Source organism: Taudactylus pleione, unplaced genomic scaffold (assembly GCF_031769625.1).
Source record: "Taudactylus pleione unplaced genomic scaffold, aTauple2 ptg000366l, whole genome shotgun sequence".
In the NCBI taxonomy this organism is placed as follows: Eukaryota; Metazoa; Chordata; class Amphibia; order Anura; family Myobatrachidae; genus Taudactylus; species Taudactylus pleione.
This window is the reverse complement of record NW_028284767.1, coordinates 6052081-6068196: the sequence shown is the minus strand read 5'-3', so window position 1 is coordinate 6068196 and position 16116 is coordinate 6052081. Positions and strand designations below refer to the sequence as shown.

General features: G+C 41.8%; 1 protein-coding gene across 6 annotated transcripts in view; it reads right to left on the bottom strand.

The window, feature by feature from the left end:
• Positions 1-16116, bottom strand: part of LOC148508445 (epsin-1-like) — a 130457-nt gene that overhangs the window by 42623 nt on the left and 71718 nt on the right. For all 6 annotated transcript variants that reach the window (XM_088444553.1, XM_088444552.1, XM_088444554.1 and 3 more), the window contains 2 exons: positions 12534-12620; positions 9946-10243 (listed from right to left, as the gene is read on the bottom strand). In XM_088444553.1, the coding sequence (XP_088300679.1) occupies positions 9946-10243; positions 12534-12620 (385 nt within the window). The remainder of the gene's footprint in view (positions 1-9945; positions 10244-12533; positions 12621-16116) is intronic.

Below are 16116 nucleotides of genomic sequence, written 5' to 3'. Positions count from 1 at the left end.
GATGCTTAACGTCCCTACCTCTACTAACTGTGGTCCCACAGAGGCTACAAATGGCTTGACAAACGTTGTCAGGGTTTGGGTAAAAGTAATTCCACACAAAAGATGTGGATTTGTTGGTTCTATGCCCAGGCATGGCAATGGCCTTCTTATCTTGGCCAAGAGCTGCTTCCACTGGTGCCTGACTTATACAAATAATATCCTCATCCTCAACATCCTCATTAATGCCAAGGTCAGCTGCACATATATTCCTCTCATCCTCTTGCAATTCCAGGGTTGTATCCTCAATTTCTATGTCCTCGGCAATACTGCTCATCCCCACAACTACAGATGGAAAAGAAACTGTGGAGGGCAGCTTCTCTGAAAGGTCAGGCTTACACATAGCAATGCCACTCGTGGACCCACTTAGACTCTCCTCAGGGATTTCTGACATTTGTGTTTCAAAAAACACAGTTTGATCTACTGCCTTATTGGTTTTAAATTCTTTCACACTTCTATAGTCTGACTGAAAAGGTCTTATCGTCATGAGAGGCACAAGATGCCTCACTGACAGTTGCAGAACCACCACTCAGAAATAAAGGGCAAAGCCTGAGTCTTTCCATGCCGCTACGTATGGTGAATGGTATGTTGCCAATTTTCTGTTTTTCTGCAATAGTAGTCGTCTTTAGAGATTTTTTTTTTTGGCTTTACCCCTGTGAAATCTAATATTTTTGATTTCAGGTTCCCTAAGGTTTTAAAGCCTCTACGCCCTTGAGCATCAGATTTAGATGAAAGTGATGGACTTCCAGCCGCTGCAATGCTAGCATTTGCTTGTTGTTTCTGCTCTCCTCTCGGTTCATTCCCGTGATCCATATTAATTTATCACTATGAACTGGAGTCACGGAGCTTGTATAATACACTCAGTGGGCTTATGCCCTTTCACGGAGCTTGTATAATAGACAGTAGGCTATGCCCTTTCAAGGAGCTTGTATGCACTCACTGGGCTTATGCCCTTTCACGGAGCTTGTAGAAAAGATACAGTGGGCTTATGCCCTTTCACTGAGCTTGTATTATACACATAGTGGGCTAAGCCAAGTCACGGAGCTTGTATAATACACACAGTGGGCTAAGCCCAGTCACGGAGCTTGTATAATACACACAGTGGGCTAAGCCCAGTCACGGAGCTTGTATAATACACACAGTGGGTTTATGCCATTTCACGGAGCTTGTAAAATACACTCAGTGGACTATGCCCTTTCACGGAGCTTGTATGCACTCACTGGGCTTATGCCGTGTCACGGAGCTTGTATAATACACTCAGCGGGCTTATGCCCTTTCACGGAGCTTGTATAATAGACAGTAGGCTATGCCCTTTCAAGGAGCTTGTATGCACTCACTGGGCTTATGCCCTTTCACGGAGCTTGTAGAAAAGATACAGTGGGCTTATGCCCTTTCACTGAGCTTGTATTATACACATAGTGGGCTAAGCCAAGTCACGGAGCTTGTATAATACACACAGTGGGCTAAGCCCAGTCACGGAGCTTGTATAATACACACAGTGGGCTAAGCCCAGTCACGGAGCTTGTATAATACACACAGTGGGTTTATGCCATTTCACGGAGCTTGTAAAATACACTCAGTGGACTATGCCCTTTCACGGAGCTTGTATGCACTCAGTGGGCTTATGCCCTTTCACGGAGCTTGTATAATACACTCAGTGGGCTAAGCCCAGTCACAGAGCTTGTATAATACACTCAGTGGGCTAAGTCCAGTCACGGAGCTTGTATAATACACACAGTGGGCTAAGTCCAGTCACGGGAGCTTGTATAATATAAATACACTCAGTGGGCTAAGTCCAGTCACGGAGCACACAGTGGCAAGAACTACTCTAACTGTAAACTAACTCTAGTCTCACTTTTCCCCTCTCTATCACTAAGCGCGACTGTTCCGTCTGATACAGTCACGCGAAATGGCGCCGACAGCCGGGCGCAGAGCCTTTTATGGAGGCCGAACGTCATCCGGCTCTCGCGAGGTCTCGAGAGAATCTGACGCCGGCCAGGTTGATGTTCGGCCTCGAGGTGGAATCAGAGTCAGGCGGGAACACCCGAACTTGCGTTCGGGTGGACTCGGATTCCACCTGTTCGGAGCGGTCCGGATTCCTCAGAATCCGAACCGCTCATCACTACTATCTACAGACCCCTAATTTAGATTTAGCTAGCATTATCTTTGAATAAATAATCTTATCTAAACATTTGGGCCTTGGAGTGTCACTATTACATGCAACACCATCTGTTCCCTACATTACTAAGCACAGGTATTATCAATTTTTGTACTCTGTTTATTAAGGGAATTAGGATAGACCCTTTATACCAGCAGCTCCTAACATAGGAAGTGTGCGCAGGTTCTCACCACCATTTGATGCCTAAACCTTCTAAACTGAAACCTTCATAGATTTATAAATGACAATCCACTGTGTTGTGTTCTATTGAAACCACTGTTTCAGACTAGATGGGCCAAGTGGTTCTTATCTGCCGTCAAATTCTATGTTCCTAGGTTTTAGAAGGCATTCAATTGAGAATTCAAGTTCCTGGGGCTTTTCAATTGGTGTGTGAAAACCCCTATTAATGCATAATTAGGCTATCCACTTCCTCTTTCACTTTGAGGTTTTTGAGGCGATTCAGAAGAGGAACAGATCGTTATTGTTATAGAGAGCAGAGAATGGATAGTGGCATGTGCAGAGTATTTTTTTAACTAGAAAAATAATTATTTCAAAATGTCCCCAAGAAAGTAAATGTAATTTCAATTATAATATGTAAATAATTACTAAAACTTGATTTAGAAATATATATATATATATATATTATATAAAATCTGTGCAGTGCTTCTCTCAAACTCGCCTGCCACATATGCAAGTCTATTGTTTGGGGGGGGGGGGGGGGGTTTGGCTGCAATTTGCAAAACTCTTACTTGATAAATCCGGGGTTTCTATACTATTCTTTCTATGGTATAAAATATTGATGGCACAGTCTAAAGTGTGGTTTGACAACAGTTTTGCCCTTATTAAATCTGCGGAAAGCAGAACTGCTGCCAAACCGCCAGGGTTTAGAACCCGCCGATTAGTAAATTTAGCCCTAAGACACACATTTCAAGATAAAGGTGCAAGGCACCGGAAAGTCCGAAAGTGGCACAATTTGAGGTTAGGTGTATGCGGGCACATCTGTATACATTATAGTAGAGCATAAAAAAACTACTCACACATTACTATGGAATTGTTATGCATCAAATTAAAGAATAACCTGGTATTTTGTTTATATTATACATTACTTATTTAACACACAAGTGAGATTTAAGCTGGGTACACACTATTCAATATAATTGTATGATATATCGCTCAGACGCATATTGGAACAATATATTGTATGGATTGAGCCTGACTGCGCGCGTGCACGGCGGTTGTTTATCGCATTGTCCCATCTGCTTTGCTGCACAGCTGATGGGACAATGTGGTGAACGATCAGGTGTAGTTACATGCAGCATGGAACGACACATTACGCTGTCATACACCAGATCGTGCAGTGTGCATGGTGTGACATGTAGTTACATCGCATCGCACCATTGGTTGGGTGACCCAGTGACGTGTGTAGCCAGCTTTAGTGTTGAACACTTGTACTGAATAATGTACATACATATGTATATCCATGACCAAAAGTTTTGAGAATGACAAGTATAAGTTTTCACAAAGTTTGCTGCTTCAGTGGTTTTAGACCTTTTTGTCAGATGTTACTATGGTATACTGAAGTAAAATTACAAGCATTTCATAAGTGTCAAAGGCTTTATATTGACAATTACATCAAGTTTATGCAAAGAGTCAATGTTTGCAGTGTTGACCCTTCTTTTTCAAGACCTCTGTAATTCGCCCTGGCATGCTGTCATATCAACTTCTGGGCCACATACTGACTGATGGCCACCCATTCTTGCCTAATCAATGCTTGGAGTTTGTCAGAATTTGTGGGCTTTTGTTTGTCCATCCACCTCTTGAGGATTGACCACAAATTCTCAATTAGTTTTAAGTATGGGGGGTTTCCTGGCCATGGACCCAAAATTTCAATGTTTTGTTCACCAAAACTTTTGGCCATGACTGTAGATTAGGTTTCAGCAAAATACTTTCAAACATTACTCCTGAAATTTCCACTTATGACCTTATAGAAATTAAATTCTGGATAATATTCCTCTAAAGAACTCTGTTGATACTATATTTTTTAAATTGATTAATGTTTATGGTGCATGACAAAGCAAGGGAGAATTGGAGACATTCAGCAAAATGTAGCATTCGTAACTGTTCAGTCTGTACTGAGCTAAGCTCACTCTAGTCAGCGCCTCTATCTGGTAAGACACCCTATCATCGCTTGTAGGGTCGTGTGCAGGGAGCAATAAAAATAGATGACTTCTTTATTTTAGTCATAGTATTTTTTTTTTTTTTTTTATCAACACCTCATCAGCCACATACCAGGTCACTTATTTTTATTTTAAAATTGTGGCAATGGCTTCCGATCGCATAACTAACCCCTTATCCAAACCTTTCACCATTTAAGCAATACGTTTTTGTAATTTGTAAATTAAAGTCAGAAATGTCCACATACATAGCTAAAATGACAGCTTAAACATTTGTTTTGTTTTTTTCAAAGAGAAAAAAAAAGGATGCATAGCCTGTAGAGAATTAACTTCTAAATACATAAACTTCATGTACTGGCCACCCACCCATGCAGGGGCGTAACCAGAGGTATGGGGGCCCCATAGCAAAATTTCCGCGGGGCCCCCACAGGTCTACCTATGCCACCCCCCCACATTACTTACCTCCTGTGTCCGGCGCGTCGATCCATCTCTCCTCACTGAAGCTGGGAGGTGTGGTCATGGTGCGGGGAAGTCATCATAGCCACGCCACCTCCCAGCTTCTCTTAGTAAGAGACTAATCCGAGGAGAAGAGCCGGCAGCGCAGATGATCCGGCCCGTGCAGCAAACTGCTTCCTAGTCACAGGTTGAAGTGTGCCTGTCACTAAGAAGTAGTTTGCAGAAGGGATCATCAGCGGCTTCTCTCCTTGAAATGCCGCTGGTGAGCTGGGTGCAGGGGGAGGCAGGCCCCAAAGCTGCTGCGTACCCCACAGCAACCACACCCCCTGCATCCACGGTAGTTACGGGCCTGCACCCATGTAGCTAAGAGCATGGTCACAGGAGCCGGGAAGGACGGACTCAACCTACTCAGTCAAGAACAGAAGCTCCCTTGTGCTGATACATTATATAGGTCTGGATGCAGCGTTCATTGGAACATAGACATCCCAGCACCCCAGGGGAAGGCATCCCCCCCTACATTTATTATATGAGGGAAAATACAGAGCATAAATGCAGAGAGAGCTACCCAAATGTCCTTTTTTCTCACTACATTTATGCAGACATTAGGCAAAGACTTAACCAATGATACCATTTATTATCAGGTATAAGCAATCTGGTTAGAATTAGAGAAGAGCAGGTCCGGTTATCTGAGAACCAGACTCACCCGAACATTGCAATTCGGAGTCGGATCCAAGTCTGGCTCGGGTTTTTCCACCTGACTCGGATCCGAAAACGAGGCAAAACATCATCCTCCCGCGGCTTCTTGCGCATTTTGGATTCTATAAAGGTCCCGGTGTTCTGCGCAATTTTCACTCCGGCTGTGGAGAGTGTACAGAACAGACGTGCTCTGTTCTTCTCTGTTGTTCAAGGGTGCAGTGTTGTAGTTGTTTAAGGGTGCAGTGTTGTTGGGCTGGGGCTGCAGTACATAAAGTGGGGGGTCCTGCCAATCAAGGGGCTAGTGCTGCAGTTCACAAAGGGGTGCTGTGTCGTCCAGGGGTGCTCTTCCCCAGTGTAAAAAAAAAATTAAAAAAAAGTTAAAATTAATAATTATCATTCCACAAATTTTTTTTAATAAATAAATAAAAGATCTTTTTTTCCCATTATATATTTTTGTGTGTGCTATTGTTCGGTGATACTGCCGGCCAGACCACAGTTTATCATCCACGTATTTGTGACTCTGCAGGTGGTCCTTCTGCACTCCGCAGGGGTCCTTTGTTGTCCATAAAGGGGTGCTGTGTTGTTCATCAAAGGGCTGCTGCCTCGTCCAGGGGTGATCTTCCCCAGTGTAATATTGTTTGGTGACACTGCCGGCCAGACCGCAGTTTAACATCCACGTATTGTGGTAGCGCAGTGTGTTATGCTTTTCGTATTCATAAAAAATATTGTGACACTGTAGGTAATTGATACCGCAGTGTAACATTTAAAATTGGTACAAATTGACGTGTTTGCTGTACCCCACTTCCTTCGTGTTTGCTGATATGGAGAACGATCAGTTGAGAGGAGAGCGGAAACCACATACCAGTGCTGGAGCTGCTGCCAGTGCCACCAGTCATAACGATACTAGTCTGTCTACATCATCTACTAAAGCAGATGCCCAATGGCATACAGGGCTTAAGTCAAGGCATTTAAAATCAAAGAACAAATCTTTTACAGTGGTAAATAAAACATCAAAGAGAAAGTTAGCTGCAGAAAGACATAAAATTGGCAATATGCCATTCACCACACAAAGTGGCAAGGAAAGGCTATGGCCTTGGCCTTTATTTAGGACTGGTGGTTCTGCCTCTTATGATGATGTAAGCCCTTCTCCCTGTAGAGTTTAAAAAAAATTGTAATCGTTAAGGAATGTCACACATTCCTGAGGAGAGTCTAAGGGGTACATTTACTAAAGTAAGGCTGGCTACACACGTAAAGATTTTCTGTCCAACCATCCAACTAGTTGATTGGTTGGAATGAAAATCTGGTAAGGTATGAAAGCAAATGATGATCAGCAATTTGCTCCCAAACGCTGGAAAATGGATAAAACTGTTGTTTGAACAAATTGTTTAGATCAAACATTTAAACTTGTCTGACGACCATTTTCATTTGTTTTCTGCATCTAGGAGGAGCAAATTGCTGATCATCATTTACTCCCATACGTTACCAGATTTTCATTCCAACAAATCAACTAGTTAGATGGTTGGACAGAAAATCTTTACATGTGTACCCAGCTTAAGAGTTTTTAGAAGTGAGTTTTAGAAGAGATGTTGCCCATAGCAACCAATCAGATTCTAGCTATTATCTTCTAGAAGGTGAGAGTTAAATATTAAGTAGAATCTGATTGGTTGGTATGGGCAACATCTCTTCTAAAACCTCTCACTTTAGTAAATTTACCCCTAAGTGTGTTGGCGGGTGCCACGCGTGAGCCTGACCTTTCCAATACTGTACTCGAAGAGGAGCCTCCTTCCACCACTTGTACAACCTCTGCAAATGTGGGGATGAGCAGCACAAGTCAACATGCTGATATAGAAATTGAGGATGCTTCTGTGGAAGTGCACCAGGATGAGGATGTGTGTGTAGCTGGACGCTAATAAAGATGTTGATGAGGATGCAGATGAGGATATTGTTGATGATGATGATGTTTGTGTAAATCAGGCCCCAGTGGAAACAGTGGTTGCCCATGATAAGGAAAAGCCCATTGTCATGCCCGGGCATAAAACAAAAAAATTCACTTCTTATGTGTGGAATCATTTCTACCCAAATCTGGACAATTGTCAAGCCATTTGTACCAGTTGTCATGTCAGAGTAAGTAGAGGTAGGGACCCTAACCATCTAGGAACCTCCTCCTTGTTACGTCATCTAAAGTTCATCCATCAAAAGTGTGTGCAAAATTCAGAAACTTTGGCTGAAAAAGTAACAAGTAGTCCAGCGTCAGCTAGCTCCCTTCTCTCTGCTAGATCCAAGCACCTGACATCTTCACCACCAACCTCTTCATCAGCAATATACTCAATCATGATAACAAGTAGTTTTGCATCCAATTTGATAAGGCTAACTCAGCCAGGGCTTGCGGCAGCGAGACCCTACCGCAGGGTCTCCGTCGCAAGCCCGATGGTCGCGATGGTCAAGACCATCGCGACCATCATCATGGACGCTCGCTATAGCTGTGGGTGGTAACGCACGGCTATGCGAGCGTCCATGAGGACGCTCCAAAAAAAGTTAGGAGGGCCCTGGTTCAGAGCGAGCGCTCTGGTCAGAGCGTTCAGCTCTGAATCAGGCCCTAAGTCTGCTGTTGATGGGAGTGGATCTTCATCCCAGAAGGGGACCAGGAAGACAACTAGTAGTAGCTCTAAAAAACAATTGACTGCTGTCATACTTGCTCCCCCTTACAAAGGATTGTTTAACAGTCACCCAGTTGTGTAGAGGATCACTGATGCCATAACATCTATGCTGGTATTAGATGTGCGTCCATATCCGGCATTCGTGCATTGGGTTTTAGACAGTTAATTGAGGTCCTGTGTCCCCGCTACCAAATCCCATCTAGGTTCCACTTCACTAGAAAAGCAATTCCCAGCCTGTACAGGGACATTAAAAAAAAAAAAAAAAAAAACAACTTAAGTGTCCTCCAAAATGCAGGTGTACTCACTGTCCACTTAACCACAGACATATGGACAAGAGGAACAGGGCAAACGCAAGATTACATGACTAACAGACCACTGGGTGGGTGTATTCCCTTCAGCTGCACCAGCAAAGGCATCAAAGAAACAGCAGCTCATTCAAAGGCAGGCTACTCTGTGTATCACTGGTTTCACCTCTGGCAATCTCTTAGAAAAACTCAGGGAAGACATTGTAAAATGGCTTACCCCGCTTGGACACTCCTCTGGATTTGTGATTCTGACAACATCAAAATTGTGAGAGCATTACATCAGGGTGAATTCCAACATGTCCCATGTTTTGCTCACACAATCACCTTGGTGGTGCAACATTTTTTTTCTTTAAATGACAGGGCCATGCAGGAGATGCTCTCTGTGGCCATAGAAATTTCTGGATATTTTCACCATTCAGCAGGTGCATGTAGAAGATTACAGCACCTGTAAGAAATGATGAATTTGCCCTGTCACCAGCTAAAACAAGAGGTAGTTACAAGGTGGAACTCCACCCTTTATATGCTTCAGCGGATGGAGGAACAGCAAAAAAAAAAAAAAAAGCCATTGCCAGCAATGTTTAGAAGTCCGTTGGTAGCTTGTTTTGTAGGGGCCCAAACAAACCAATCGATTCAGTCACAATTGGCAATCCCTGTCACTGTAATTGGTAAGTAATTTCTTTGTTAAATTGGGCATGTCCTATTTACTATATACAACATGAGGGTGGGTGGAAGGGCCGAAGGATAATTCCATCTTGCACCTCTTTTTTTTTGCATTATGTGCTGTTTGAGGCATTGCTGCCAGACATTTTTAATTCTATAGTTTATTAAACGGTCACCCTGTCTGCCACTGCAGTACTACACTGTGCCATGCTGGAAGCTGAACTGCCACATGTTAGTGCCGTCCACTGCTGTCGCTTAGCTTATTCTGCCAGCTAGCTCGATGTAACCTTTGGTCTAAACTGGATGAAATCAATATTGTGAGCTGTGAGGTGGTCAAAATTGACTGGAAATAAAAGTTAGAGGTTAATAATACTGTAGGAACAAAAGCAGGACCAAATTATGTGATTTCAGCTGTTTTCATGATTTTTTTTTTTTTTTTAGAAAAAAATACAGATCCAAAACCAAAACACGCAAGGGTGGTTTTGTAAAACCAAATCCAGATCCAAAACTTTGCAGATACAGACCCAAAACCAAAACACGGGGGTCAGCACACATCCCTAGTTAGACAAAAATATTTGTTTTTAACCAAAAAATACTCTAATGAAATGCATGAATATAGTGCCGTCACCTCTTAATGTTTGCCTGCACTAAACAGTCATTTACAGATAAAGAATTCAACACAAGCCTAAGAAACTTGTGCATCTGATATAGCAGACATGATTACTATCACAAAAGCAATTTACGTCTTTCTGGTCCAACATGTAAGTTAATGATTCAGTCTCCCGAGAATAAAACAGACCTACCACCTGGATTCCACGGGTCAGAGACAGACTTGGCATCTACAGAGGAAATCACTGGTGTCCCTGTCCATGGATCGCTGGGAGCACTGTTTGCCTGGATGCCAGTTCCCCATGGGTCAGTGCTCGCACCTGTAGCCACTGGAGGGCCTCCCCAGGGGTCAGAGACCACCGGCACTGCAGAAGTGGTGACTGCTCCAGCCCACGGATCTGATGGTGGAGCAGCTGTAGGACCCCATGGGTCTGAGGCAGCGGCTGCAGGAGCTGGAGAGCTGAAGACATCTGCTAAATCCATTAAGGAGGACTAAAAACACAAATAAATAATGTGTTAAGAAATGAATGTTTACCACAATGCTAAGATTACACAGAGTATATCACATATTATACATACTGTAAAGTAACCACATTTAGGTATGGTCACATTCAAGAGGGGTTACATGAAATAAAAGCAAATAAGCATGTATCAGTTATACCCCTATCACATCTTGCAAACTCGCGTTGCACCCAGCATTTTGTATACTGGGTCCATCCCGGGCGACCCCTTTCAGACTCGCGGGCCGACCCGGCTTATTGCCTGGTCAATGACATCGCCGCCACGTGCCCAGCAGCGCTTGGAGAGGAGATCACACTGCAGAGCGAGCCGGGTTGAACCCCTGTTCTTCCCTGCTCGTTACCAGAGATGAAATGCTGGGTTGCTCAACCTGGGTCATTTCAAATTGGCCCTTTCACTCTACACAATAACCCGAGTTGCCGGGCAAACACGGAAAATAACCCGGGGTTATTGCTGGCAGTGTGAATAGGGTATAATACATCACTAATATATACAATTAAATGACAGGAACAAGAAACACACACACACAAACTGTTGGCTTTAATTACCTGTTCTGTATAACACTGTAAATGACCCCCCCCCCCCCCTCCCGCTTTGATGATGGGAACAAAACTAGGCTATATTGACTTTAAACCAGTTAATACATTGATTGTCTTTAAAATAGTTTTATGTAAACAGGCATAAAGTCAGCGGTTGTTCCAAAACAATTGGTAATCTGGATGCAATTTTTAATCTAGACTTTTTTTTTTTTTTTAAAGAGCAGGTACATTTCTGTGAGCAGATATACGTACACATGTAAAACAAAAGAAAAAGTACTACTATATTCCCATGTTGATGTATTCAATATGAAATATAATATGGAAATACTGTACATTTCCTAATGTGAGGAGAAATATTCATATCCAAATGTCACCCTTCCTTATGGATATACAGTATAATATGAACAAAAAAAGAAACCAGCTTCACAGATTCTGCTATTTTTCCCTGATGTAACGAGTCTCCAATCCACCAAGACATTACCGATATGAACCAGGGATTCGCAGATTTTCGCCAAAGAACGGATCTACCAAATTGTGAAAGGGTCATCATTTTACTAGTAACGGTCTGCAAAATGGCTGACTGGTAACATACACTGGCAATCTACAGCCCCAATTGGTCGGCGAAATCCAACATGTTGGACAACCTGATTTACCAATTTTGTTCACTTTTTGGTCGGAATTGGCAATCGGCGAACCCCATACATTGGCGATTTTTTTACACAATTGGCTATGAAATGCAGAATTGTCCCAATTGATTGCTGATGTATGGACCCTATTACACATTACTTTTCTTTTGATAGTTTCTACAAAAACATTTGGGTAAGATACATCTAGAAGCAGTGATGTGTGTAGCTCATAAATGAAGGGGTGGATTCAATTAGCCGCGGTAACTAACCGTGGGCTAATTGGGCAGATGGGGCTATCAATTACAGCATGCAGACTGCACTTACAGTGGATTTCTGTTCGAGCCAGAGGGAGGCTCAAACAGAAATCCACTTTAAGTGCTATTGTCGCAGGTGCCGTGAACGTGTTAACCCATAGCTCCAGATACTTATCCTGGAATCTTTGGATGAATGCGTGTTAGCTGCAATTTTACCACGCAAGGAAAAGGGGTTGTAATTGAATAGACTCGGGCGAAAAATCGTGAGCCTACCACCCTTTTCCTCACATGGTAAATTACTGCGGCAAATTGAATCCGGTCCTAATTCTTGCCGTCTGTCGTAGGAACACCATCTTTGCACTTGACAGCTTATTAAAATCCATTGTCAAAATAATTGATTCTAGTGAATACATGTAAATTGCATAGCCAGAAGACAGGTGTTGAGGAATTGTGTGGCTTATTTTCCGACGCCCAGGGAAAATTTGTACGCCAAGTGTACAGCTCCTTGGGAATCAATATTCATAATGTGATCTTGTGTATAAAAATAGAAAAAGTGACAGGAAACCCAAATACTACATTTAACATTAATATTTAAACCTAATTTTTGAAAGTATTTTATATGTGGTCAGCAGAACAATAGGTATTATTCATCATTAAAATGAGGATCAGTCCAGTAGTAGTCCCAAAAGTAGTGTACCTGATGCGTTTTATTGTTGGATTACTTCATCAGATGAATTTGTGGTTTATTTCACAACAAAACACGCCATGTACGCTACTTTAGGACCAACACTGGAACGAACACTAGAATATAATAGATACAATTTTAGGACAAGTTAGAGATCACCTCTTCCTGCTTAGATGGTGCTTCTTTCTTGCTTTCTTCAATGGCCATTTGGAGCCTGAGGTCATCTCCCCTCTTGATCCTTTCCTCCTATTTAGAACACAAGCAAATAATTTAAAATCTAATTCCTTATAAAAAAGGAAAGATTACACTGTAAATGGTTAATATAATGAAGCCACAACTGGTCAATTGTGACAATATGGACAAATAATGAAAAAAAATATCTACTTCACAAACTCCTGACTGCAGCAATCCTACTAACAATAATTTTTAATTGGAATAACGGGATCTTCTGAAGTAGAATCAAGCTACATGCCCAAGTCTTTTTATACCTAACAAATAGCAAGTGAAAATTTAAATTTACAACAGATCAAGTCGATGTTCATGTACAGTCCATGGAAAAGCTTCTATGTAATATTTAACACACACAGTACAATGAATTATGTTGGAACCCAGACAGATTGTAACAAAAATCGGCAGATAAACCTCATAGGACCTGTTAGGGAAAAGTAGGGGTACTTTCTAGTTCATCCAATCACGCACTGGTGGGAGGTCATCGATATATCCACCAAGAGAGCCATTGACATTTTCATGTGCGTTGTCTATGTTTAGCTGACGTTTTTTTGTCACAAAATATCTGGGTTCCAACATAAATCTTTACAGGTGTTAAAATATTACATAGAAGCGTTTTCATGGATTGTTATTTGACTTATAAATGTAACCTACATTGAGACGGAGAGCTGCTAATAACATATTAGGGAGTGCTTGGAAATCAGCATATATAATGTTTATGTATGGTCTCCCTTTAAACAGAATGTGAATATTTATACAATAACTAGAGAGATGTTTAAAAGCTATTACTAGGTCAATTCCATTCTAGACTTAAATATCACTATATATGCTTTGGAGGGGCATTTATCAAAAATTGCATTTCCAATGCAATCTGGGAGCAATGGTACCGCCCAAGATCACATTGCAGGACGTGATTTTACCGGTGGCATGTATCAACTGGCACCCGCAGGGACAGGGGCTCCATATGAAGCCCATCCCTGCGTTGTGCTGAGATTGCTGCCAGGGCTACAGCACATGTGCAGTCCCGATGACATGCGCGGCAGCCATTGGCAAGGAGGGCTCCGCCAGCTAAATCTGCGATGTGTAGCCCATAGGCTACAGCGGTAGCTGCAGAGGCCAATCTCCGGAATGCATTGCATTCTTGAAGTTGGTAAATCTGGCAGCATCGCATCCCTCAAAAACCTCTGGGGGTTGCGGCTGCCGGCGGGATTGGAGGGATCGCAGCAAGCATCGGCGATATCTGCTGCGGACCCTCTGTCATATATTAGGGGGATAGTAAATATTTGCGGTTACCCCCCGAATAAGCCGCAAATATTTATTGATAAATGGGCCTCCTAGTGTGATATTATAGCAGCATAATAGGAGGCATCAGTGCAAGCTCTGAAGGGGAATTATGCACTCAATGACAAATAATGGGACAAAAATCATACCCGTCGTCCACTTTTGACTGATTAAAACTACCAATACAACAAACGAGAGTAGCCCGCTGATTTTAGCACAGATGGACTCAAACTGTTCTTATTTCTATGGTGGATTAGTGTTTCTTAAAAACCTACTGACTTTCACTGGTAATTTATCTAGGCGACTGTACAGTTTTACTGTATTTGTACTTTCACAGGTCTCAGTCAGTAAGAGCAACACATCATGATTAAAAGTAGTGAAAAGGACAGGCTATCAGTAGTACATGTCAACTGTTGCAATTGGAGACCTAGAAGACTAAAAGGCCCCCATACACGGCACGATATAGGTGCTATATCGTGTCATCTATGGGCACGATATGGTACCTGATATCGTGCTGCGTGCTCCCGCGGGATCGTACATCGCATCCCCAGGTCTTCCTGCAGAACTATCTGATCCAGGATGCGATGTACGATCCCATTCAGGTGAAGGAGGGGGAAGCCAGCATATCACGCGGTCTGCGGGGACCGCACGATTGCCGGCGGTGACAGCATCGCACCGCGTATGAGCACCTTAAGGACAAATTGTAGGAACATGTTCCATATGATTCTGCACCAGAATTCCTATATACATTGTGTGTTTGTCTAACAGCAAACAGAAAGTATTGGTATTAGCAAGACTGCTGCTTTAACACAAAAACTAATAAGCCAGAATGAACCGCAGTACATAAAGAGTAAAAAAAGACAAAGTTATGGATCTATATAAAAGAATGTAATGGAAATCCCAAACATACTCATCTGCAGTGGTACAGTTTTAAATAAAGACAAAAGTTAAGACGAATGGACAAATATTATTTACATGGCTGTAGCTCCAACTGAACACAAAACAATGGGCAGTCTTTTTTCCTAGTTTATTAAATTAACTAACATTCTATAGTCCAAGCATTTTTAAGGCATGTGTGACTATGGTTTGACCACTTTATTGAAATCAAACTTCATCTCCTGCACAAATCCATCTGATCCCCAGTTACTAGCCAATCAAATTATCAAAATGTTTGCAGGAGCAGGGGATAAATGTGATGATCCTGTGGGAGGCACTGACCTGAACACTTCTGTGATTGTTGTTGTGAGGAAATAGCAATACAAGCACAGGCAGTATCATGAGGACCGTAATGGGGGCAAACGATAAGCCAGAGTTAGATGTAACCAGGAACCCCAAAGTCACACAGTAGTAGGAAGATTGTGGTGTCAAATGAAAGTTCAAGTTTTTAGATTTTGATCAAATAAAGTAATGCCCATTGATTTGTATTGTGATGGATGAGTGATTGAATGGTGGTAAAAATTAACATTATTGCATGCCAGACAGCAGGAGGATTGAGGAAATAGCAGTGTCACACGTATGGTCTTTAGCGTAACCAAGCAAAAACACAACTCTTTAAGAACTGTTCTCTCCAAAGTTAAATTCTACAGACTGTAAGCCAAATCAACATGCACATTATAGAACACATATATATATGAAGATTCCTCATAAGGAGAAGGAAAACTTCATGAACCCCTTTAAGTAACCTAAGCTCATTTATAAAAAAGTATTTTCTAAGCAAAACAATTGGACCTAAAATGTATTGCGATAAATTACACTGAAGTGGAACTCCTGTTGAAATAAGCATCAAAATAGGATTTCCTTCTATGAATCAAAGTTTTCTTACCTGTAAATTCGTAAGCATTGGTAATGTGTTGTGATTTACACTTTTATATACTTACCTTTCACTGCCATTTTCCAGAATCAAGAAATCAAGATTTAAAAAATACAGTTTTAAGATCATGTCAATAAATCATTAAAATCAACAAAGTGACCATGTTTTGAATTCACCATTACACTGAAAAAAGAAGAAACATGACACAGAATATGCTTAATATTAAATACCCAATGACAACATAAGTGCTGAAATAAGATCCCAAACATAACCTTGTACTCCATTCCATCATTAGAACGTTCATGTGGCCAGCTGAAGCCAAAATATAAATACATATATTACCTAGAAGTGTGCAAGATGAAAAATGTTAGAATTGTTAAGTAATTTGGATGGAGTAGGGGGTAAAAAATAAAACAAATATAT